At 42.3% G+C, this 27,272-nt stretch overlaps 1 protein-coding gene across 1 annotated transcript in view; it reads right to left on the bottom strand.

Moving 5' to 3' along the window:
- The window catches only part of Scfd2 (sec1 family domain containing 2), a 320,177-nt gene that overhangs the window by 280,319 nt on the left and 12,586 nt on the right, over positions 1 to 27,272 (bottom strand). Inside the window, exon 3 of the mRNA XM_036201528.1 lies at positions 9,914 to 10,041. Coding sequence (XP_036057421.1) covers positions 9,914 to 10,041 — 128 coding nt within the window. The remainder of the gene's footprint in view (positions 1 to 9,913; positions 10,042 to 27,272) is intronic.

The raw sequence follows: 27,272 nt of genomic DNA, 5'->3' as shown, positions 1-27,272 counted from the left end.
GGTATGTGCTCTCTGACCACAACAGCACAAAGTAAGAATCAACAACAGAGGAACCTTAGAATGTTCACAAACATGCAGAAGGAAACAGCATACTCCTCCTAAGAAACCAATAGATAATAAACTCAAAAGGGAAATTTAGAAGCGATTTGAGACAAAAGAAAGAAGGAAAAAGAAAAGAAAACAGGGCTGGAGAGATGGCTCACAAGTTAAGAGCACTTACTGCTCTTGCAGAGGACCTGAGTTCAGTTCACAACCTTCCTAACTCTAGCTCCAGGGAGGTGCGATGTATCTGGCCCGACCTACATTGGGCATCTGCACTTATGTTCATGATCTCTGTCTCTGTCTGTGTCTGTGTCTGTGTCTCTGTCTCTGTCTGTGTCTCTTTCTCTCTCTCTCTCTCTCTCTCTCTCTCTCTCTCTCTCTCTCTCTCTCACACACACACACACACACACACACACACACACACACAGTAATATCACCTATAGGCTCTAACGTCTAACACTTGGTCCTTGGCTGGTAATACAGTCTGGGAAGGTCTACAAGGTGTGGCCTTACTAGAGGAAGTAAAGCATGGTACCATTCCTAGTGTGTATCCCTCTCTGTCTTTGTCTGTCTCTCTCCTTCACTCACTCTCTCTCTGTAATACACACACAATAAAAATAAAAAATTCTTAAGAAAAAAATACACACAACCAATCAAAATCTATGGGGTACAACATTCTAAATGGTAAATTTAGGCCAATAAAAACTTACAGATTCCAAATAGTCTAACACTGAACCCAAAGAACTAGAAAAAGATCAAACCTTAAGTTACCATAAGGAAGAAAATAATGCAGATCGGAACAAAAGTAAGTCCAATAAGAAAACAGAAAACCCTCAAAAAATAAATGAGTAAAATCAGAGTTGGTTTTTCATAAACAGAAGCAAATAGTCAGCAAGAGAGATGGAGAAAGAGCACCACGTACTCTTCGAGATTCGGGAGGGTGGTGCGGAGCTAGAAACCACACAAAGTTGGGCCTAGACAAACAGCAATGCAAAGGGGCTATATCTAGCAGAAGGCCTGTGCTGGACTCAAGACCCAATGACCACTGGGTGAGGAGTTCGTCATCTTTTATCCCGTGACTCCCACCTGCCCCAGACGATCAGAAAACAGCAGCCTGCTTTTGATATGACCCAAAGGAGCTGGCTGCACCACTCATTGGTCTGCTGTGCTCAATAAGTTCCTAGGCCTGGCTTTCTGATAGGATGTTCATACTCATGCATCTGTGTGGTGCTGGTTTAATTTGATAAGTTCCCAGATGGTAATGATTTACTTGTGTAAATAACTCTTCTGTCAGTCTATGGCTCTTATTTGTGCTGGACACACAATGATTGTTTACTTACACAAACACACTCAGTCATTCAGAATGCAGCCTGAAAGCTGAAATTTTATATAATATAGAATAATTTAGAATATCTGCAGCATGCTCTCCTGCTCTACAAGAACCTAATAGATAAGAATACACATAATACTGAAACAAGGTCTAGCTGTGTATCCCAGGATGGTTTTGAGACAGGGTTTCTCTCCTGGAACTCACTCTGTAGACCAGGCTGGCCTCAAACTCACAGAGATCCACCTGCCTCTGCCTCCCGAGTGCTGGAATTACAGGTGTGTACCACCACCACCCAACTTATCCTCTAACTCTTGCTCCTCCTGCCTCAGCTTATAGTCTCTAGAAAGAATTCCATGAGTTGTCTTATTTTAAATGTAAATGGTTTACTTCTTGAACATTTCATGCATGAGTACTGTATTAGTATCATTTCCACCCCAACGTCTCCTGTTCATACACACTCCTTCTCCAACTCAAGACCTCTACTTCTTTAATTACCGTTGTTACATGTTCTACCCCCACCCTGAATCCATCTGTTGCACATATGCTCATGCATTTGAGGCTGACCACTTTGGGACTGAATGACCAGACAGGACTGTCTCCTTTTTGACATCTAACAGTGACTCCCCTGGGAATTGGGCCAACTTTAAATCCCACAGATTATGGCAATCTTTTCAATAATGATTCTCAAAGATGTCCTATGAACCCACATTCCTAACACACTTTAGGCAAGCTCAACTATGTTCATAATATGGAAGTTCTGTTACTGTGCTGGTTTTGTACTTTTGATGTAAAAATGATGGTGGTTGAAAGTGTGGACCTTAACACCAATCAAGACAGTGGCACCAAATCGTACAAGTTGTCAGCTCCACTTTGGAATGGCCATGATGCAATGCTGCTCATCTGACCACACTGCAGCCTTGGGAACCAATCGCAGAGGAGGCGGTGAGGTGGCAGAACGGAGACGTTCTGGTGCGCCTCTGCAGAGTCCGGGCACCAAGGAGAAACTGCATTCTATAATGTGAGCTAGAGGAAAAGTTAGGAGTATAGAGAAGAGAAGGAGGGAAATCAGGAAGCACAGAGAAAGCTGGGAGATGGCCCCAGGAGCAAAGCATTTGCAGTGAAAGAGTGAAGCCCTGAGCTCAAGTCCCCAGGGCCCAGAGAAACCTAGCCCAGCACTGCCCTCAATAGCCCCAGTGCACTGGAGTGTAGGGAATGTGTGGTCTGTTTGGGAAAGTGAAGTGGAAATAAGGTGAGAGGCTAAGACTAGAGGTTCATAAACCACATTAACTGAACTCCATGTGCTAGGCATAACCACAGATAACAGGTCTATACAGTAGCAAACTAGAAGGAAAGAATAGAAGGCATGAATCTACCAAAAGAGGAAATTATCAGAAAAGCAGGATGACATGAGGACAATAGGGGGACATTCCAAGAAAGAAGACATGACAGATGCCCCAGAGACATCGAGTGGAACAAAAACATCAGAAAGATAGTCTGTAAATATAAGCAGCTCCACATCACACTAAAGCAGAAACACTGACAGGTTCTTTCCATTGTGCCCACACTTGGTGGCAACCCATTCCCTGACCCAAGTTCGACACCACCTATCAGGTACCAGTTCTTTAAATGGCCAGGAAGACAGACACACTGTCTGGGGTGGTTTCAGATTAATGTACATTACACCATGGCAGGTGCTAAGAAAGGAGTGGTGCCTCCTTAGAACCTGAGTTACCAACAAAGGGGTGGAAGGTGGGGAACATGGAAATTAGTCATTAACTCTTCAAAGAAAGTAACACACGGTAGGTCAAGAAAGACAACATGGGTTTGACAATGAAACACAAAGATATGAGATCGTGTATGCACATGCTTGGGACCGTATGCTGGAAAGTGAGTAATTATATCAGTGAAGGTTGTGACAGAAAAATGATAGTACACACAACCGGGAAAACACCTAACTCTTAAAAAAGGGGCTTTTTACTAGCGTGTAAGCTAAGAACCCCCTGCAGTGTTAGTAAGAAACCCAAGGGGAAGGAGCACAGGCAACGGCACCCTGTCAAGAAGGAAGGCCAGCAATAACCCTAACTGTGTGTATCCTCAACTCACAACTATGCTCGCTCCTCTCTCTAGTTCACCCGACTGCAGGGTAAAGGGCAGAGAGCCTCTGAAGGCAGTCCTGGAGGTCAGCCTCCAGGGTGTGAGAAGACAAGGGGAGAAAGCAGAGCCAGAGGAGCAAACAAATCCAAGTATTTCAGACAGCAGGGGCCTGCTTCCAAGAAGGCTCCTACTGAGGAGCAGAGGGTCAAGGGAGAAAGCCAGGGAGCACACGGGAGCACCCCAAAGCCTGAAGGCCTCGAGCTGTTTAGAAATAGCATGCCCTAGGTCTGGGCAGCTTTTCGAGGCAATGTGGACCCTTGGAGGGTTTTGAGCAAGGGCATGACACTGTCACTGCTGCACTTGAAGCAGTATAGCCACCCTCTGGACTCCTCTCTCTAGAAAGAGGCTGGAGAAGGAAGTCAGACAGACCCAGGCTTGTATCTTCACTTAATTTCTACGTGACAGTGTCCCAGCCCATCCTCAAAGAGGATGATACTCCCTTCTCTTGGAATTGTCCATGGCCAAAAGTTCCTCAGTAAGGACTGGGGCCTGGAGAGTATTCACAATATTTAGGTATCTATTTCTTATTATCTATGGTTCTCAACCTATGGGTCGCAACCCTCTTTCCCACAGGGGTTGCATGTCAGATATTTACATTATAATTCATAACTGTAGCAAAATGACAGTTAAGTAGTAGCAATGAAAATAATTTTATGGTTGGGGGTCACCACAGCATGGGAAGTGTATTCAAGGGTCACGGTGTTAGGAAGGCTGAGAACCACTGCAATAGACAGAAAGCATATACAGCTATTTGAACACAGAAATTTAACATGTACAGTTGTTAACTGGCTAAATAGAATCAGAGGAACCTAAGGGCATCATGGGAAGATGCAGTTGCCAACACCATGGTGGAGAAAACAAAACTAAAGAGACCTGTGGGTTGAATTTAGAGCCCTGAGAATGGAGCACTCCTCAGCGGGCTGGCCCCTCTCAGGGGTGGAAAGCATAAAGCTGCTTCTCTAGGTGTTGGAGAACTGCAACTGTGACCCGGGGAGCATCAGCCGGGTGGTGGTGGTACTCACAGGACACAAGCAGACAAGAAGGAGCAAGTACTTTCCTTATCCTCCAGCCCCAGTCTCCCTCAGGACTCCTTATCAGCACAGCCTGTCAGGGAGCCAGACAGAAGAGAAGTGTGCTCTGCTGAGTCTCAGCACCCATAGCATGAAACACAAGTGGAGCCCTAATAGGAGAGACAATAACATAACAGCACAGGAGTCCTGCAAAAGAAACTGAACTTTCCTAGGTCTCAGTTTTCGTGATCTGTGAAATGGGTATGAAAATGGATGGCAAACTCACATGATTATTAAGAGCACTGAATAACCAAACTATGTAAAAATTCAATAGCTAGTCAGTAAAAGCAAATTTTCTTGTCCTTTCCAAAAATTAGTAACAAATAAAACATAAAGACAATGTGAGAGTTAATCAGTATATGTGGCCCCAGGACATGGCTAGATTTTCTCATATTTTGTAAATTGCTCTTATTACATGGTGGTCTTCATTAGTGTTTAATCTCTCCTTTTGCAACATTTGCCGATCCCCTCTTTTTCCCTTTCGGCTTTGCTCTCTCTTTCTCCTGTTCTTTCTTTCTCTCCTTCACACACACACACACACACACACACACACACACACACACACACACACACATACACACACACACACACACACACTCACTCACTCACTCACTCACTCACGCACTCTCTCTCTGTCTCTCCTCTTAGTCACAAACTTCTTCCTAATTAAAAACAAACAAACAAACAAACATAAACTCAACAAAAGCACAGCTGGTACCAGCCCAAACACGGTGAACTCAAGGACCAAACCCAGGAAGCAGAGCACTTTCATGCTGCTCAGAGGTTTCATTCTCAAACTCCAGCCAACAGACCTTTGGCCCGGTTTTATGGATAAATTGAAACTGGGCTAATAAACCACAGAAGTGTGACCCACTCTCGGATATAACTGACTCTGTGTCCTTCACAATCTGGAGAAACTAAAGTTACAGAAAACACAATGTCCCGTAAGGCACACAAGGATAAGGACGGAGAAAACTGTCCTCACAGTTAGTGGTCTGGGGAAAACTTCAGTGCAAAGGTATCAGTGTCCAGTCTGCAGCTGACTAAGAAACACTAACTCCTGGCCCTGATGATCACAGACTCGTGCTCTGAAACTGTAAGCAAGCCCCCGACGAAATGCTTTCCTGTATTTAAAGCAAAGCACTGAGATAATAGAGGTCTCAAGCATGGACCTCTATTATTATATCTATTATATAAGATGATTCTTTCAAGACATCCAGCTGAAGGAAAGGACAACAATGTTTCACTTCAGCTCTAGCAGGGCATTCCTGCCACAACAGAGAATGTCCCTTGTGCAGGGAGCAAAGGTCAAGCTGTGAAGACCCTCAGCACAATGGAACTCCAGAGAGGAGTGTGCTGGGAACAGAGCAGAACCTGATCGACAAATTTCTATTCCTGTCTTCTCTGCTTGGCTTTTTGGGGTGGAAACAAATGTATTTCTTGGGGTCTATTTGTTTCTTGACTTTCAGAATACATTTTTCCTTTTATGAAAGTCAGTGGGAAAAAAACAATTCCCTTTCCAGTGTTTTAAAAATCACTTTTCTGGAACGTATCTACTTAAATGACACTTTAATAACAAACTCTCAGTAAGATGACAGATGTTTAGATATACAATGATAAAATGAAGTTTTGTCTTTGTTTTAGCAATTACTTTTATCATTTAAGAGAACCAAGTTTATTTCTGTTGGTGCTCATAATGCTGGGGGGTTTTATAGTGAAGATCTGAGGTTTCCAGCAGGAAAAACCCTCTCATAAATTTAAACACAAGCGGATCCTCAGTCTAGAATCAAAAATCTGTTTAATGTCTCAAAAACCCAGAAGCCTCAGTTACAGGCAGACAATTCATACTTTAGGAGAACTTACAGCATTGGGCTGGGGAGTCCTGAGGAGTTCAGTGTACATTTTGCAGTCCTGACTGCTTTCCCCAGCCCAGGCATTTCAGACACCAGAATGTGACTGTTTCATGACAAGCTGGATGATAGGCAGCTTTCAAATACTGATGTCTTGGTGTATTTAAAACTTCCAATTCTTTTTCTTACTTCTCATGGCTACGGATCTGTCCATGGGAACGAGACCCACAAGAAATCATGGCTAGTGACACACAGCAGAAGTGGGTAGCCACACTGTGTTATCTTTAACTAGCTGATGTTGGCACAGGGATAGAGCATGAGCTGACCCTGCTAACAATCGACTGTTTGTTTCCTCCCCTCAACCCCCACCTCTCCTGTCTGGAGTTTGGGGATAAAGAACACCATTTTATCTTTTTTGGATAGGGGGAGTTGATAGGAAAAAAAATCAAACATTTAAATTTGAATTCTTCATGTAGTTACTCATGGGTTTTGTTTTGTTTTGTTTTGTTTTGTTTTGTTTTGTTTTAAATTTCTGGCTTTGGTTATTTTTCAAAAATAGAGCTCTTTAGAAAAGTAGAGTTTGTTGATTTTTAAAGAGTCCAGTGTTGAGCTATAAAAGTTGATTTGTGCTCTGCAATATCATCATAAGGTTTATCATTAAAAAACGTATAAGTCGTCATCCAGATCATCTGTGCACTCTGGCTCTTCCTGGTTCACACTATGAATAAGTTCTTGTGCCAGTGTGCTTATGAGTAAGGAACTCCAAACTAAACACACTTGATAGTATCATACACAAGGTTGTGGAAAGAATATCAAGACAAGGAGCTCAGCATGGTGGTGCATCCCAGCACTGGGGAAGCTAAGGAAGGAGGATACTGTTCAAAGCCAGCCAATTGGGGAGTTAGGGGGGGGGGAGGTAAGAGATCCCTGGACAACCTGACTTTGTAAATAATGTGGGGAGTTATGAAGCAAGATACCCAATGATGTCAACCTCAGGTCTTCATATGCATCATACCTATAAATACATGTGCTCATGTACAGTCAGACATGCATGCACATACATATACACATACCACATAATACATATGTTAAAAAAAGAGAGAGAATAAAAGAAAGTGGGGAGAAGAGAGAAGATAGAAAAGTAGGAAAGCAGGGACTGGAATTAATAGTCAAACACCAAAATGGTTTCAAAGCAGCAACTTCTACTCAAAACGGGTTCTGCGTTGTCTACGAAGAGTTAGTGCATCCTATGAATAAGTGCATCTTCTCTGACATCAGATGTCTGCATCTGAATTCCAGCCCTACTCCTCAGAGATGGGGCAACTGGAGGTGACTTTTTTGGTTCTTGTGTGAAAAACAATGGTTACACAAAACAACTCCAGCTTTCAGCAAGTCCAGGGCTTACAGTCATTTGGGTCAGGTTGTAGTCAGCAGCTGATGCTTGGATGTGTCTGTCAGCCAAGAGACAGACAGAAACTAGGTACAGAAGTTAAAATTTAGGAGTTGCTAACGTCTAAAAGAACTATAATGATTCAATAGGATGGCACACTAAGGAGAAGACCAGACATCTTTTAGGTGCTCAGTACATATCAGCTGTGCTCACTTTCCATGTCATCCTTACATCCCTAGAAGCTGTCATTTACAGTCACCAAACACACTATAAGTTACGATTGTAGTTTCATGTTGTCATCTCTAATTTGTTTCCTCCTAGCTCCATTTACATTCTACTTCCAGAATTGGTTCTATTTCATCTTGATATTTGATGTTTGTACCCATAATAAATCAAGAACTTAGACAACCAACTTCTGCTTCTGCATTGTGTTAGTCACTTATTCCCTATGACTAAATGCCTGACAGAAACAACTGAAAGAAGAGGTCATTTCAGCTCACTGTTTCGGGGTGCAGTCCACCATGACTCTGCAGTCAGGAAGCAGACAGCAACGAAGGCCTCAGCCTGTGTTCTCCTTTCTATCCAGTCTAGGTCCCCAGCCCCAGGGATGGAACTACCCGCATTAGGACAGGTCATCCCACCTCAACTGACTTAACCTATCGATTCCCTCACAGACATGCCAGAGGCTGTTTCCATAGTGACTCTGAATCCCGTCAAGCTGACACTCAGACCAACTTTCATTCCCATCCATTAGGACATACTAATACTTACTAGCTATCAGGGAGCACATTACAAGAGAGAAAGAAACTTTATCATTAAAAGAGAAATATATTTTCACACATTTCTAGAAGCAAATGCTACCTATTAGCCAGATTGAAAATTCATATTCAAATATTTCTATATTTTAAATCATTATCATATTATTTTTTCAAGATTTATTTATTTATTATGTATATAGTACTCTGTCTACTTATATTCCTACATGCCAGAAGAGGGCACCAGATCTCATTACAGATGGTTGTAAGCCACCATGTGGTTGCCGGGAATTGAACTCAGGACCTCTGGAAGAGCTGCTGGTGTGCTTCACCTCTGAGCCCTCTCTCCAGTCTTCCTCATATTTTAAGAAACAGAAATGTAAAAGCAGGGTGGACCCTGAGAAATGACTCAGTGGGTAAGCTGGGCAAGCATGAGGACCTGAATTCAGATCTCAGCACCCACGGAAAATAAAGAATAAAAATTATAAAAAACAAACCCTGCCATGAGCCAGCACACACCTTTATTCCCAGCACTCAGGAGGCAGAGGCAGGTAAATCTCTGAGTTTGAGACCAGCCTGGTTGACACAGTGAGTTCTAGTACAGCCAAGGCTACATAGAGAAAACATATCTCAAAACATACACAAAAAAGCCACACAAACCACCCTTGTCATGACCATGTCCCTCTCTGACCCAGTGCTGCAGGGTCAGAGAAAGGGAGATTGCTGGCCCTCGCTGGCCACCAGCCTAGCTCCAGCCTCAGTGGAAGAGCTTAGAGCAAGGGAGGAGGCGAAGAATGACAGAGCAGAAAGCTAAGTGAGGACCAAATGAGAACAAAGGGAGCACTTTATTTTCCCAGTGAACAAGACTCAACCATCACTGAGCGGACAATTAGCAGGGTGATCACTGAGGACAAGGGACAGGATAGCCTGTCTGCCTAGTCAATTGCTAGTCAATCATTGATTCAAAATTGATGAAAGCCCATTCACCCATCATGGGGGCCGGGGGGAAGTAGGTATAAAATAGAATTCACTGACAGTGGTTCAGAGCAATTTTTACAGTTCTACATCAATTAGGAGAGTAAAAGAATTAGTCCATATATTCAAAGACTCTCCTGGAGCTTTCAAGTAAAAACTTAGAAAACTAGTTACTACTGAACCCAGGGACAGCATGCACATATTCCTTCTCTTCGTCACTAGTTCACAAAATAGTCAATACTTCTATCTAAATTCCATTTTGGCTAGATTGGCCAAGGAGAAGGTTAGAGAAGTTTCCTCTGAGCCTGCCCACCATGGCTCCCCTGGAAGTGCATAGAGAGGCTTACCCATACTCATCTTGATGGGCAGGTTTTCTCTGCTGGCTGCTTCCACTAGATGTCTCCGGACTTCCATCACTGCCTCCTTGTGCTTGGTGTTCAGTAAGGCTTCCCACAGGGCCTTGGCTGAGGCATCACTACAGAGGAAGATGAGACAGCTTAGGATAAATTCCTACTGGGAAATGGGAAGGGTTGGAAGAAAAAAAAAATGCCAGCATTTCCTTATAAGCACTAATACAGGCATTCCCACTGGTAAGATTAACTCAATATGAATGAATAGCTCATTCATATAATGGGCAGAATATTGAGGAATTAAGGGGACAACAAAAATCAAGACATAAGGGAGAAGAAAAGCTACATTGTTCCATGAAAATATGAGAAAATTACGTGTTAGATATTTTTTTGAAATTTTTCAATTGAAAGTAATTTGTAGTGCAATTCATTGGTAAAGAAACATGAATGTCATATAAGCCAAAATTAAATGTAAGGCTAAAAAATGACTTATCAATAGTTACAAGCACTGTGTCAACTTGAGCCTGAGAAGCACAGCGAAATCCTCAATGAGGATTCTTGTATGGCTTCTCAATAGACTTCCTAATCAGCAGACTTCCTACTGAATAAAAATGAGGGCTTGCACTCAGGAGCAGGCCTGAAGTATTCCACTCCAGGCCTTTAGTTGGAAGGATGGCACTTATGGAAGCCTTTACAATTATCTGTTGATAGCAGCTCCAAGCACTGCATTATGCAGGGTCTCATCTGGGTTCACTTCCCAGTAGCTCTCTGTCTCATCCGCCATGCTGTGTCCCCATTATAAATGAGTACAGTGTTCTTTCCGGAAGGCCGCTGCCACAAAGCCAAGTATACACATTTGTGGTAACGTTTTCAAAACTCCATAGAAAGGAAACAAGGATGACTTCTGTCCTATCTCCACTTCAAGCCCCACTAACTCAGACACTAACCTCTCAATAGAGGAGTAGGTCTTATTATCACCACTTTTCCATAGTGAAGTAACAGCTTTAAACACTCAAAACTATAACTCCTCTGATGGTTATCTTGGCTACAACTTGACTGACTCGGTGATACATAGAAAATCAGTAAAGCACATTTTTTAATATCTGTGAGGATGTTTCCAGAGGGTCAGGAAAGACCTGACCTGAATGGAAGGAACATTGACTCTTAAGTGTGGGCATTCTGTCACTGACGCCACTACACAAGACTCTATGTTCAGCTTTTGAATGCACACTCACATCAGAGACTTACAAGAAGCTTCCAGGCTTCCATCCTAGGCCTTGGGCTAGACTTTGCCCCTCACTGATCCCCTACCTTGTCTGAGGCATCCAGCTTCTTCAACAGAGCAGCTACCTCTAGCTTTCCAGCTGCTCACAGCTACTGTGGGACTCTCAGTCTGCAAGCGTCTAAGCCCTTTTGATAACTATACACTCAGGCTTTGTGCGCCTCTAAGAGACCCTAACAGAACTCTGCATCTATTATCCTTAAGTTTAAATAAATGAATGGGCAAATTACATGGCATGCCCTATATGTGGCTGGCATACACATAAAATAAACTTTCAATGACTTAAAAACTGGAAGCTTACATATTTATAATATATAGGTAAAAACATTACAAAAATGTGATACGAGTCATGACTGACGAGTAAGTAGATTCTACGCAAATATAATCCTATTTTGGAGGATAGGGGCTAAGAGAATAATTTCTACTATAAATAATAAACATAAGCTCTAAATTCAGCCAAAGGAAGAAGTTATAGCTCACCAAAAAAAGATAAATAATGGAGTATTTTCTCTGAATTTGTCAAATATTAATGGACTAGATATTGTGATGTAATTATTGCCAGTATATATTGTATATAGTTATTATACTTATTGTATATAGTTTTTCTTATATTAGTTATAACCTTCTTTTATCATTTTAGACAAAAAAGGGGGAAATGTGGTAATATATTGTTTGTAATCTAGGAAATAAAGCTCGTCTGAAGATCAGAGAACAGACCAAGCCACAGAGTTAGCCAATGAGGTCAGGCAGTGGTGGCACACACTTTTAATCCTAGCACTCGGGAGGCAGAGGCAGAAGTCTGTCTGGATTCCTGTGAGTTCGAGGCCACACTGGGCTACAGAAGATTAAACCAGTCTAAAAGAGAAACAGAGCCAGGCAGTGGTGGCAGGCACACACCTTTAATCCCAGCACTAGGAAGGTAGAGACAGGAAGTGATATGGCTAGACAGAGAAAGGAATATGGGTGGGAGGAGACAGGAATTCACTCTTTCCAGGCTGAGGAGTTGGTGAGGTAAGAGGTGTGGCTGTGGCTTGCTCTGCATCTCAGACCTTTCACCCTGATATCTGGCTCTGGGTTTTTACTATAAGACAATTTAGGATTCGTGCAACAGGAAATAGACACTTGGATATTCAGCCTCAGCTCTCTGTCTCTTTTTTCAGTCTGGAACCTAGCCCTCAGGAAACTGCCACTCACATTCACATGGTTCCTCCCTCCTCCATTAAACTCGCCTGAAACACCAACACAGACTCATTCCTGGGTATGATTCTAAATCTCAAGTTGAGAATCAAGATTAACCACCACAAATTCACTTCTTATCAAGTCAATCCTCAAATATATCAGTTTTAAACCTTTAGCATCCCACTCCTGGTCCTCAAATACCCATGAACACCTTATAGTGCACAATACATTTAGCTAATCTGCAAAAAGTCTTCCAAGTGTTTATAGCTCTATTACTGTTCAGATGCCCCAAGTCCAAAGATTCCTGAGAATCAAGGCAAAGTAAGATCACACAAAATCAAAAACAAGTTACATATTTCTATTATACAATGGCACATTCCAAAGGGGAGGAATAGAGTTATAGCAAGGAAATAGCAAACCTATGTAAACCCAAAATCAGCAGAGAAAACACCATACCCTACAACTCTGTATCTAACATGGGGGCTTTTGGTGGTGGTAGTATCATCTGGATTCCAGTGGACTGCAGCAGCCCCACCCCTCTTGTTTTGCTGCTTATTATTAAAGCCTGCAACACATGTGGCTCCTCTCATGGACTAGCTCCCTTCTATTTCCTCAGTGCATGGTTCATAGTCCTGGAACTTCTAACATCCAGGGGTCTCCACAGTAGCTTAGGCTTCCCCATCACAGTTTTATGTAATGGCCTCTTAGGATCTCCTTGCAGGGAATCCTGTCCTATTAGACACTGACAGGCCCCAGCAGCTTCCTAGGATTTTGGTAAAAAGTTGCTATAACCCCGTATGCCTTGCTTGTGTGCCTAAAAACCAACACCATGTGTGGTGATATTGTGTTCCCTAATATATTGTGCACCCTAATAAATTTATCTGGGATCAGAGAACAGAACAGCCAATAGACAGACATAGAGGCCAGAAAATGGTGGCACTCACACCTTTAATCCTATCACTTGTGAGGCAGAAATCCATCCAGATCTCTGGGAGTTTAAAGCCACACTGGAAACAGCCAGGTATGGTGACTCATACCTTTAATCCCAGGAAGTGATGGCAAAAAGCAGAAAAGTATAGAGGGAGTGAGGATCAGGAACTAGAGCTGGTTAAGCTTTTAGGCTTTTGAGCCACAGTTCAGCTGAGATTCATTCTGGATGAGGACTGAGAGGCTTCCAGTCTGAGGAAACAGGATCAACTGAGGAACTGGCAAGGTGAGGTAGCTGTGGCCTGTTCTGCTTCTCTGATCTTCCAGCGATGACCCCAGTACCTGGCTCCAGGTTTGTTTTTTATTAATAAGAACTTTTAAGATTCATGCTACAACCATGTAGTGATGATACTACCAAATTCTGCTGCCAAGTAAAGATGCAGTCTGATAGCCACCTGTCCCACACATACACTTCTATTACAGCAGTAATGAATTCTGTGTGCTATAGAAGCTTAACTTGGAAATATGGAGAAATCGAGGTGTCATTAATCAGGAAGTTCCTTCCTCCCTGTGGGCTGGCATCTGTAGTATTAGAAGGTGTTCTGCATACTTCTGGGGGTGGGGCAGAGAATACTCAACAGTCTTACCCAGCTGTGACCCGTGAGCTACAGTAATGATCGGTGTGGCAAGATACGAACATGAGTGCAACAGTGGCAAGAATGCCACGGGAGTAACCAACTGCTGGGAGAACTCAAGGCCTGCTTCACAGGGGGAAACGCATGCCTGGGACTATAAATCTGGGGAAGAACTGGGAACTCAGGGCCCCCAGAGGTGAATTCACTACTATTATTTTGCTAAATGGACATAGTATCAAACTAACCTCTAAATTCATTCTTTATAAGCATAGATTAGCACAGCTCTCAGACCTTATCAGTTAAGGGCTTTGGGGCAGTAAATGATAGTTTGAATGTAATCAGCACCATAAGCTCATAAGGAATGGCACTATTAGGATGTGTGGCTTTGTTGGAGTAGGTATGTCCTTGTTGGACGAAGTGTGTCACTGTGGAGGCAGGTTTGAGATCTTACATATGCTCAAGCCACTCCCAGTGTTTCAGTTCACTTCCTGTTACCTGCAAACCAAGAGGTAAAATTCTCAGCTCCTTCTCCAGCCTCATATTTACCTTCACACCACCATGTCACACCATGATGATAAAGGACTAAACCTCTGAACTGTAAGCCAACCCAATTAAATGTTAACCTTTTTCAGAGTTCCCATGGTCAATGGTATCTCTTCATAGCAATAGAAACCCTAAGACAGAAGTTGGTACCAGGGACTGGGATATTACTGTGATAGGCTAGAACATATGGACTTTGGTAGTTTGGGTCAGGAAAGCAGTGGAATGCTTTAAGCACTGCTTAATGAGCCATAATAGTAAGAGCATGGAAAACAGCAGGTGCTAAAAGTTATTTGAACTGTGGGAGCCTGACTCAAGCGGTTTTAGAGGAGAAGATTATTAATAATGTGGCCTAGAGATTGTTCTTGTCATATTTGGAAAAAATGTGGCTGCTTTTTGCCCTTGTCTGAAAAGTTTGCCTGAAGCTAAAGTGAAGAGCTCTGGATTAATTCCATTGGCAGAGGAAATCTTAAAATAGCCTAGTATTGACTCTGTTATATGGTTACTAGTATTCAATCTAATGAAGATTCATAATGAACAGGAGGAAGCTGGGCAAATAAAAATACAAAATGTACAATTTGAGGAGAAAGGGAATACCAGGCAGTGGAATGGAATTAAGTCCTGTGTCCAAGAAGATAAAACAGATTAAGAAATGGAATAAGCTGGGCAGTGGTGGCACACGCCTTTAATCCCAGCTCTCGGGAGGCAGAGCCAGGCAGATCTTTGTGAGTTCAAGGCCAGCCTGGACTACCAAGTGAGTTCCAGGAAAGGTACAAAGCTACACAGAGAAACCCTGTCTCAAAAAACAAAAACAAAAACAAAAAAGAAATGGAATAAAGAGAGTGGTGACCTTACAGCAAGATTCCACCTAGCTAAGTTTCCAACTTGAGAAAAGGAATTAAAGAAAAGCTTAGAGCTGGGTGTGGTGGTGTGTGCCTTTAATCCTAGCACTCCAGAGGCAGAGGAAGAGGCAGGTGGATCTCTTGAGTTTGAAGCCAGTCTGGTCTATAGAGTAAGTTCCAGGACAGCCAAGCTTAGTCAGTGAAGGAAACCACTGAAAACAGAAAGTTAATGATTATATTATTGAACAAGGGGTCCATGTTCCAACTCCAGCAAGTAGTAGAACGTGACAACTTCAGTCACATGGTTCTAGTTTTATAGTCAAAGATAGAAGAAGAGTCAAAGAGTTATGGAATCTCCCTCCACAACTAAGGCCAGGTATGTGTGAGGGGTGTCCCTTAATGGAGGCCTAGAGAGGCCATTAAGTGAAAGTGTGAAGTTGAAGCCTAGATTGTCTTGAAGACCCCAAGATGTTGTTGATGCCAAAGGTATGGGATATCGGCTGAGGAGAGCTGCTAACAGGAAGTGGATCCACCTAAAGAGAAAGAAGAGTGTTGCATTTTGACATCAGACATGGTGAGGCAGAGTTTGGAATTTGCCCAGCTGATTTTCAGTCTTGCTTCAGTTCAGTATTTCTTCACTATACTTCCTTTATTGTGTTTTGAAATGGTAGTGTATATCCTGTGCCATTTTGTGTTGAAATTATGTGATCTGCTTTTTTATTTTGATTTTTTCTTTTTTTCCCTTTTTTTTATTTATTATATTTGTGTTTTAATTTTACATATCAGCCATGGGTTCCCCTGTCCTCCCCACTCCCACACCTACCTCCACCTTCCCCCCAGCTCCTCCCCTCCATTCCTATCTCCTCCAGGGCCAAGACTCCCCTGGGGATTCAATTCAACCTGGTAGATTCACTATAGGCAGGTCCAGTCCCCTCCTTCCAGGCTGAGCAAAGTGTCCCTGTGTAAGTCCAAGGTTCCAAACAGCCAGCTCATGCACTAAGGACAGGTCTGGGTCCCACTGCCTGGGTGCCTCCCAAACAGTTCAAGCTATTCAACTGTCTCACTTATCCAGAGGGCCTGATCCAGTTGGGGGCTCCACAGCTTTTGGTTCATAATTCATGTGTTTCCATTAGTTTGGCTATTTGTCCCTGTGCTTTTTCCAATCTTGGTCTCAACAATTCACACTCTTACTATCCCTCCTCTTTCTTGACTCCTTTCTTGGACTCCTGGAGCTCCACTTGGGGCCTGGCTGAGGATCTCTGCATCCACTTCCATCATTTATTGGACGAGAGTTCCAGCACGACTGTTAGGGTGTTTGGCCATCTGATCACCAGACTAGGTCAGATCAGGCTTTCTCTCATCCATTGCCAGAAGTCTACAGTGGATGTATCATTGTGGATTTCTGGGGACCTCTCTAGCACTTTGCTTCTTCCTGTTCTCATGTGGTCTTCATTTATCATGGTCTGTTATTCCTCGTTCTCCTTTTCTGTTCTTGATCCAGCTGGCATCTCCTGCTCTCCTAAGCTCTCTTTCCCTCAAACCTTGTCCTTCATTACTCCCACTATCGTCCAGGTTGTTCATGTAGATCTCATCCATTTCTCTGTCATTGGGTGATCCCTGTGTCTTTCCTAGGGTCCCGTTTTCTAGGTAGCTTCCCTAGAGTTGTGTAGCAGTCTAGTCATCTTTGTTTTTCATCTAGTATCCTCCTATGAGTGAGTACATACAGTGTTTGTCCTTCTGAGTCTGGATTACCTCACTCAGGATGATTTTTTTCTAGATCCATCCATTTGCCTGCAAACCTCATGATGTTATTGTTTTTCTCTACGGAGTAGTACTCCATTGTGTATATGTACCATATTTTCCTTATCCATTCTTCAGTTGAAGGGCATCTAGGTTGTTTCCAGGTTCTGGCTATTACAAACAATGCTGATATGAACGTAGTTGAGCAAATGCCCTTGTGGTATGATTGAGCATTCCTTGGTTATATGCCCAAGAGTGCTATTGCTGGGTCTTGGGGGAGTGGATTCCCAATTTTCTAAGGAAGTGCCATACTGATTTCCAAAGTGGCTGTACAGGCTTGCATTCCCACCAGCAGTGGAGGAGAGTTCCCCTTGCTCCACATCCTCTCCAGCGTAAGCCCTGACATTAACCCACACACCTATGAACATATAATTTTTGACAAAGAAGCCAAAAATGTACAATGGAAAAAAGAAAGCATCTTCAACCAATGGTGCTGGCATAACTGGATGTCAATGTGTAGAAGGCTGCAAATAGTTCCATACCTGTCACTGTGCATAAAACTTAAGTCCAAGTGGATCAAAGACCTCAACATAAATCCAGTTACTCTGAACCTCACAGAAGAGAAAGTAGGAAGTGGTCTTGAACGCATTGGCACCAGAGATCACTTTCTAAATATAACACCAGTAGCACAGACACTGAGAGAAACAATCAATCAATGGGAACTGTTGAAACTGAGAAGCTTTTGTAGAGCAAAGGACATGGTCAACAAGACAAAGTGACAGCCTACAGAATGGGAAAAGGTCTTCATAAACCCCACATCTGACAGAGGGCAGATATCCAGAATATATAAAGAACTCAAGAAATTAGACATCAAAATGCCCAACAGCCCAATTAAGAAATGGGCTATAGAAATAAAGAGATAATTCTCAACAGAGGAAGCTCAAATGGCTGAAAGACATTTAAGGAATTGCTCAACATCCCTAATTATCCGAGAAATGCAAATCAAAACAACTCTGAGATACCACCTTACACCTGTCAGAATGGCTAAGATTTTGATTTTATAGAGAATTACAGTTAAGAGATTGCATGAATCTCAGAAGAGACTTTGAGCTTTGGACTTTTAAACATTGCTAAGACTGATAGACTATCAGAACTTTTGACATTAGACTAAATGCATTTTGCATTATGATATTGTTACAAGCTTATGTGGACCAGGGAGTGGAATATGGTAATTTGAATGTAATTGTCCCTTATAAGCTCATAGAGAGTGGCATTATTAGAAGGTATGACCTTGTTGGAGGAAGTGTGTCATTCTGGGGGTGGGCTTTTAGGACTCTTATGCTCTAGTTATACCCAGTGTCTCAGTTAACTTCCTGTTGCCTATAGATCAAGATGTAGAACTATCAGCTCCTTCTGTAGCACCATGTCTGCCTGTACACCACCATGTCCCACCATTATGATAATGGACTAAACCTCTGACTAAAACTCAGTTATATGTTTTCTTTTATAAGAGTTGCCATGGTCATGGTATCTTTAGCAACAGAAACCCTAACTAAGACAGTGGTCATTGACATAAGTCTTTAACAATTATAGCTGTTTCTCTGCAATAGTCTCCTTAGGAACTTTAAACTCATTCAAGTTCCTTTCATCAAACAAGCTGCACAGTGTTCACCTGCTGTTTCTTGCTGTAGAACTAAGAACAGCAAATAGTAACCATGCCACAACCTGGACATTAGGTTATCGTAAAAGGTCCTTCTAAAAACAAATGTGTTCATTAGTTTTTAACTCAAACTCACTCAGATTCTCAGCACAAAAACAGAATGTAGCTAATTCACTGGCCAGAAAGTAACACAAATGATCTCTAGTAGAGTTCCCAATAGAGTTCTTCTTGCCTTCTAGAACTGTATGAGCCAGACCTGCACTGCCACATTCTCATAAGAATGTCCCTGAAAGATCTTATACTACAACCTCAAAGAAAGCACATTGCCAGTAGGTCTTATCTACACCTACTCTAAGCCCTTTGTGTCCTGTTTTAAACCTACTTCATCTTGCTCAGATGTTTTTTCTAAAGTTCAGCAACAGCTGACCAACATCTTTTTAATAAGTCTAGCCTGAAACAGCTTTGCCCCTCCCCATTACTACATAAGCTTTCTGTGGGGCTGGAGAAATGGCTCATCAGTTAAGAGCACTTGCTGCTCTTACATAGGACCCAAGTTCAGTTCTAGCACCTATATGGCAGCTCACAACTGTCTGTAACTCTAGCTCCATCCTAGCCTCTGTGGGCACCCCCTGCACACACACACACGCACACACACACACACACACACACAAATTTTAATACTTAACTCTTTCTTTAATTTAAGGACTTTTAAAAGATAAATAAAACAGAGTTTTAAAGTATATTTTCAGATACTCTTATCACATTCTATTTTCAATGCATGTTAGACTTTATAAAACACATTGCTTTGATTCTTTGCTCAGGCTCTATGCCGTGATCACTAACTCAATCTAAAGAGCCTCAGAGAAGCCAAGCAACTACCTCAAGTACACTCAGCCTGGAAATGGCAAAACTGGAGATTGTGTTCAGGTAACAAACTTTTAAGTTCGGTGAGCAAACTATCAAAGAGGGTCAACTAGGAAGAACGCTGGCTATTTTCAATAGTCTATGTGGGGTTCCTTTCCAGTCCTAAATTCCATAATATCCACTATTCTCCATTAGGTTGGCACATGGCCTTCCACAGCTAGAATATAAGAAGGAAGAGGGAAGTAGAGACCAACATGTTAGGAAGCACAGGCCCTCCAGATAACCAGGCCCTAAGCTAAGAGGGCTGCAGGCAAGTCAGAACACAGCCAAGTGCCCCACCCCCACCAAGGAGAGCCTGACTACTGTCACATATGTGCCACACACAACCACCCCTCTACTCAGAGAAAGAGTCACCCCTACCACAGACCCCCATCACTGTGCTGTGCTGCCTGACTAAGAAATCTCTTGCTTGAAGGGCAATTTAATTCAGCTCCTCTCTTCTCACACTCTCTTCTTCTTCCTATTGCTACATAAACATGTAAAGAAGATAAAACTGTCTCAGGGTTTTATATTCTTTGGTTGTCTTGTTTTACATATTTTCATATTTTCCTCTAGTCATCATTAGTCACTAACAGTCAAGTTGTTTCTCAATGTTCATTATTTCCCACTTCAACTTTATTGTATAGATGCCCCCACCCAAAAAAAAAAAAAAAAAAAAAAAAAAAAAAACTTCCTAAGGATGGGGAGATTGATCCAGGGGTAAACACCTGCCACAGAAGTGTGAACCCGTGAAAAGAATGGGTCCCAGTAATATAGATCTGTAATCCCAGTGGCAAGGTGGGCCATAGAGACAAAAGAATCCCCAGAAGATTGTGAGCCAGCCAGCCTGGTATACACAGTGACAAAAAAGAGAACATGTCTCAAACAAGGTAGAAAGTAAGGGCCAACACTTAGTGTGAGCTATCTGTGCCTCTGAATAATTCACCTGATCTCACCTGCTATTTTGACTATCTCATTGAATAACAATTCTCCAGGGTATCATAACCCCATTTCTAAATGAAGAAGCAGATTCTTTAAGAAGTGGCACTACTAGATTTTGTTGGGTCTGCCTGCCTTTCTGATCCCTGCCTCAAAAGGTATAGCTTCTCCTTTTTCTTCCTGTCTCTTCCCTTTGGATGCTGGCCAGAGCCTGAGTACACTTCTTTGTACTGTGGGCTTTCTTACTCTTTCTCTGAAGATCTCCTCCCCACAGTGTGGCTGCTTCCTGTCATGTGACTGACTTCCATGCCCCTAACTCAAATGCCATGGCTTTCCCTTTCCTGTTTGCCAACTTCCTCCTCTAAGCAGCTACTGAGATTGACAGCTCATCTGTTTGGCCAGTTTTTCTTTTAAATTCTAATAAATTGTTCTTGAGCTTCAAAAACTGAAAAAAAGAATTAGTTTGCCCAAGTTATATAATCTGTACATTGGTATTTGGACCATGTCCCTGTAAACTCCATATAGTGAGCTTGGTTGCATACAATTGTGTGAAGGAAAGAAGCTAGAATGCCAGCATCGAAGGACAGATCTCTGCCACATTTTGATCCTCCAGATGCACATATGAATTTGATTTAGACTCCAAAGTACATCAACTTTTTTTCCCCCTTTCACCAATCTAGTAAGAGAAACAAAGAATTAACGAAAAGATATCCCACATACTTGTAGAATGTGAATGAAGCACTTTTCTACCATCTCTTCTGCTTCTAAAGGCTTGTTTTCCAGACCTAAGTTTTAATTCATTGTGATTACTGAAATACAATTTTGTTACAATTCATTTTTTGAAGTATATGATAAAATCGTAGATGTTTGTCTTATGAAAAAGTCCATTGTGTTGCTATGAGATGTAATTAGCCTATATATTACAAGTATGTAAAATGCTAAACATATACAAATGTATTTTTATAAGCTATCTTGTATCCCTAAAACTAACACTATTTTGACAGATGACCACATTTGAAGATTACAAGCTAACAATCACAACCTGCTACAGATACCATCTTAAAATCTTTCAAGAGACTTCTTGCATGAAGATATGGCCCTTTCCATTCATTCCTGGCTCTTTATTCACCATAATTACTCAGCTCTTAATGGAATTTTAGAAGTTGACTTGGTTTGGCAAGTATGAAATGTCAGATTCAGTCTACTAGAAATAAACAGGAAATATTCACCACTAAATAAAATACAAAGACGGCAGCATTAATTTTTAAAAGGTGCTTGGATGTTGAGTCACAGTACTGCTCCATCAAGCAGAAGCATGTAATTAAGAGGCGGGTGCACTATGAACGCACGCTGTCATCCTATGACTAACTGGGGGAAATGCTTTCTTCATGGTGTGCAGGGAAGCCGAGCTTACTCACGGGATCTGTGTCACCAGTCTCAGCACCCCAACATAAACACAACAACAACAACAACAACAGCACTGATCAACGGAACAAACACTTCTCATCTGAAACAGAGCAGGCTGAGTCACAGTTTGTTACTGGGAGGAATAATGGCTTCCATCTGTGTGAGCCTGATGAGCTAAATAAATCCCTCAGACTTCAGGAGTCATCTTTACTCTTGACTGCTGTTTTAAACAACTCAGCTTTACGAAACATCCACTTCAGCCTTGATCTCAATAAAAGAGAAAGAATTACAATGTAGGAGACATGAAGTGGACACTCGGAACTGGAAACCAGTCTCTTCATCGTTCTTCCAAGATCTCAGCACTCCCTGCAGCTGAATGTTCATGGAGCAGCTCTACCTCTAGAGCGAGCTCTAACAGAGAACCAGGACAGGCATGTTCCTTCAGGGGGCACAAACAGCAGCCCGGGGAGGACAAAACAGTGGTCTAGGTGATGGGGAAAGGGCAGAAGGAAGCTGAGGATGTGGTCCAGGAGAAGCTGTGCAGGGAGCAATAGCCAGACAGAATGGAATTAGAGTAGATGGAGCTACAGTGGCTGGGGCAAGGGGCCTGAGAAGTCCTTTCACGGAGATGAAAGAAGTGTGGAGGCAGCCAGCAGACCCACTTTGACCCCTTCCTAAGCAAATATTAAGTCATTCCCGGCCTGGTGGCTCATGTCCGAGATGGCTGACTTCTTCTAAGGGTAACAGAAGGGTCTATAACAACTGACTGCATTGTTGAAGAATCGCTTGGAATTTACAGTGCCAAATGGATCTGAGAACTGAATTGAAAGCTGCCTTCTGCCACTGAGCTACACCCCTATACCTCTTCTGACTTTTTATTTTGAGACAGGGTCTCACTAAGTGGCCTAGGCTAGCCCTGAATTCACTCAGTAGCCCAAGCAGGTCTTAAAATTTGCAGTCCTCTTAACTCAGTCTCATGAGTATCTGGGAGTAGAGGACACCACCACTAGGCCTGGCTTCAATATTTGTCAAGAACCTACAATATAATGTTCTAGGTACAGATAAATGGTTTTCTTCCTGAACCCCCTCAAATGTGACCCTGTTCCAAATCCCGCTTCCTGTTTTATATTTATAATACTTGTCACTAACAGGAAATTATCTTAGTGAATTTTTTAATAAAAATAGCAATGAAACATTAAGAATATAAGCCTTTAATTTAATGTCACCATCCTGGGCCCATGAATGGTCATAGTCCGCCACCAATATCTTATGGGCTCTGCATTCTGGTTTGATAGAATACAAGAATGGAAAGGTTAAGTATAGAGTTTCTCTAATACGCATTTAAAGTCTGGTCACTATAAAATCGTGATTATAAAGTCATCCTGTATGAGACCATCTGCCATTAACCCCAACACTTCGGAAGCAGAAAGGTCACTGTGAGACCTGCTTGGTCTACATAGTGAGATCCTAGATAGATAGATAGATAGATAGATGGATGGATAGATAGATGATGGATAAATAGATAGATTGATAGATAGATAGATAGATAGATGATAGATAGATAGATGATAGATAGATAGATAGATAGATAGATAGATAGATAGATAGATAGATAGATGATAGAGAGAGAGATAGACAGACAGATAGATAAACAAGTCATCCAGCTTGAGCTACTACAGGAAACAGAAGGCACTATTTACTGGAAGCAAATATAAAGGAGCACAAAGGAAGCAGCAGCAGTGTGTAGGAAGGCCCCAGGTGGACAGCCAGAGCACTGAGCACCCGGACGGCATTCAATGCAGCCGCAGTCAATAGATGAGCATGTGGGAGGAAAGAAAGAGGAGATGAAGAGAGGGTTGGCACAGTAAGGACAGAGCAGACCCACACACTTCCTCAAACTCCAGAGCTAAGTGTTTGCCCAAAGGGCTGAAGAGAGCCACCGAGAGACCTTCCCAGGGCACTGGACTAAGACTTAGCACTAACTGCACACCAGGATACTGGGCTTCCTGGTCTGTATTTATAGTATATCATCTTATAGTATAATGAGTATTCCTTTTTTCCTATTGAATGTTCTTATTTGGGGCTTTTTTCAGTCAACACATTTTTGAGCATTTACTATGCACCAGGCACTCTTCTTGGGACCGAGGGTCTCAGACCATTCCTTAGAAGTCATCTCCTCTACTTTTTTCTGGGGTCCACAGAGGTGTCCTAGTGAGAGCTGAACTTGCTTTACACAGCAGAGCTGCATAAGAGGATGGACTGACCATGTGCATGGTCACCAAGTGTTTGGAAGAGTTTGCACTCGGCTGTGCCATGCGGTCTAACAAGGCGGAGGCCTTTGCTCCACCCCTCGGCATTCCTTTAAAAGCCCTTTAGCATAGGGTTGTGGATTTAGCTCAGTGGTAGAGCACTTGCCTACCAAGCGCAAGGCCCTGGGTTCGATCCTCAGCTCAAAAAAAAAAAAAAGCCCTTTAGCAGAGACATAAGGGACTGGTGGGTTTTGGGCCTGGTGGCTCCTATGGTTTTATCTGTCTCTCTCCCCTCTATATTCTATCTAAATATTTCTCACTTCTCCCTCCTCTAGAGTACCCTGGGGGAAAAAGCGGAAGCAGGCCTCCCACAACCAAGAAGAAAACTATCATCATGATGGATCAAAACTACCTTGGTCAAGCCGGGTGTGGTGACATATGCCTTTAACCCTAGCTCCCAGGAGGCAGAGTCAGAGGGATCTCTGCGACTTTGAGTTCAAGGCCAGCCTGGTCTATTAGCAAGTTCCCAGACAGCAGGGCTACATAGAGAGAACTTGTCTCAGAAACACAAAAACAAAAATGAATAACAAAACCAAACCTTTGGTCGTCATAAAGTTTTGATTGAAAAGTCACTGTGCTTTAGAAGACAAGAACTCCACAGAAGCTGCTCAAGAAGGAAAAAAGCAGAACCAAAATCAAACAAAACCCACACTCATAGCAACATACACAGCCTCTCGTGTAGACTCAGTATTTTAGAAATCTGTGTCCACTCTCAAACGTACTTTCAAAAAGTAACTCTCAGGGCTGGTGAGTTGTTGCTCTGGTTAAGAGCATTGGTTGCTCATCCAGAAATTACCAGTACCTCCAAAGGGTACAACAGTCTTTGGGCCTCTGTTGCCACCCACAAATGTTTCTCTCTCACACGCCCATTTTTATTTTATTTATTTATTTATTTATTTATTTATTTTGTTTGTTTGTTTGTTTATTCATTTGGTTTGTCGAGACAGGGTTTCTCTGTGTGGCTTTGTGCCTTTCCTGGAACTCGCTTTGGAGACCAGGCTGGCCTTGAACTCACAGAGATCCACCTGGCTCTGCCTCCTGAGTGCTGGGATTTAAGGCATACGCCATCATAACTACTATCAATACAAAAAAAGGTCCTCAAGCAAGAATGCCAGCAAGTAAGTGCTAAGAGAAAGCACTGTAAAGACAGCTGAGGGTCAATCTGAACATTCTGCTGAGTAACTCCCATCTCCACAGCATGAGATTTAGACAGAACCCAATATGGCCTGCAATTGGTTATCTCCCCTAGAGTCAGATTTTCAGAGTTTGTACCTATTCTTTCTTGGCAGTGACCCCAGCCCAAGTAGGAACACCAACACTTACTTGTCACTCAACTGCAGTAAGTCTCTCCATTCCGCCTTTTTCCACTGTAGCGAACTTCAGAGGGTTCCTGACTGTGTTTAAAGGAGCCATAGTTTCCACTCAAATTATGAATCCCAAAGTTACAATGACCTAGAGTTCACTCTTCTCACAGAGACCACAAGCCATTCTAAATTCTTCAATATGGAAGAGGTTTAGGGAGTTGAACACACATTCCTTCTGACAAAGACACAGTATGACAGCAATTTGAGACATCTACCTGCAAGCACCTCTCAAAATGTAATTCAAGCAGAATTCTGAAAAGTATATATGTTAAACACAATTCTCCATCACAAAAAAAAAAAACAGCCCATAATAGCTCTGTTATTTTCAATTATTTCAATACTTCATAGTGGGCACTTTTATTCTTTAATTTTCAGAGAAGAATCCATAAATTATTCATAAATTCTGCTTTCTAAAACTGTAGCTGAGCCCAGAGGATCTCCAGGTCTTTTTTTTTTAACTTCTATAAAAGTAAATAAACAAAAGAATAATACCTGCCTTGTAGAGTTGCTTTTTAATAAATTGTGACAATATATCTTAAAACACAACGCGACATGGAATGCTTTTTGTTTCTTTCAAAGTGACACGTCAATGAGATGCATTTGGAGGAAGAGCAGTTGTTAGAAGCCAACAAACAAAAACCCAATAAAGCAAAACATACATCTGCATACGCAGTGCACACACACAGAGACAGACAGACAGACACACCACACACACACACACACACACACACACACACACACACACACACACCAATCCAGAGCTGGGGCATTGCTCAGTGGTCAAGTCCTAGCATGCGCCATGCATTAGGTAAAACCTCAGCATCAAAACAAGACAGTGTCATTCAGAGGTTTTATGAAATAAATCAGATAGAGACACAAAGCAATAACACAACATACAGTGAGGTTCCACTCAACCGTGGGCCACATTCAGGATGGTGCCCCTGTAAAATTTAATGAGCTGGAGACATTTTTGCACAAAGCATCATTCACATTTGTGGTGGTACTATGCTGACAGTTACAGGAAAGTATAGTGCATACAATTATACACAGTACCTGATTCTTGATGATCACAGTAAATACTGTTAGTAGTTTAATGTATGCATTATAATTTACTTTTATTATTTTAGAATGTATTCCTTGCTTTTTGTTGTCAGTGTGTATGTGTGTGTGTGTGCGCGCGCGCGCGCGCGTGCGCGCGCACGCGCATGTGCGCACATACACACACACACACACAAATGTGCACATGCATGTCATGGCACTCATGCGGAGGTCAGAAGACAGCTTGCAGGAATCCATTCTCTACATCCACTGTATGGGATCTAACTCAAGTTGTCAGGCTTGGTGGCAAGCACTCTTTCACATTCTTCCCCATCTCTTTTGCCCTCATTTCTACAATATTTTGCTAACACAATGACTATGTTTAACTATTCAACAAGTATAATCTAGAAAGCCCATGTTGTTGTTTGGCTTACCCTTCTCTCTCTCTCTCTCTCTCTCTCTCTCTCTCTCTCTCTCTCTCTCTCTCTGTCCATAACTCACCCTATCTCCATATCCTATTCTTGGTGTACATAAGGAGCACCCACCACCCTTCACTCACTCACTCATTTGTTTTTCCATTCAATAGCTCAA

The sequence above is a fragment of the Onychomys torridus genome, chromosome 10 (genome assembly GCF_903995425.1).
Source record: "Onychomys torridus chromosome 10, mOncTor1.1, whole genome shotgun sequence".
Classification (NCBI taxonomy): domain Eukaryota; kingdom Metazoa; phylum Chordata; class Mammalia; order Rodentia; family Cricetidae; genus Onychomys; species Onychomys torridus.
This window is presented reverse-complemented; position numbering and strand designations above follow the sequence as displayed.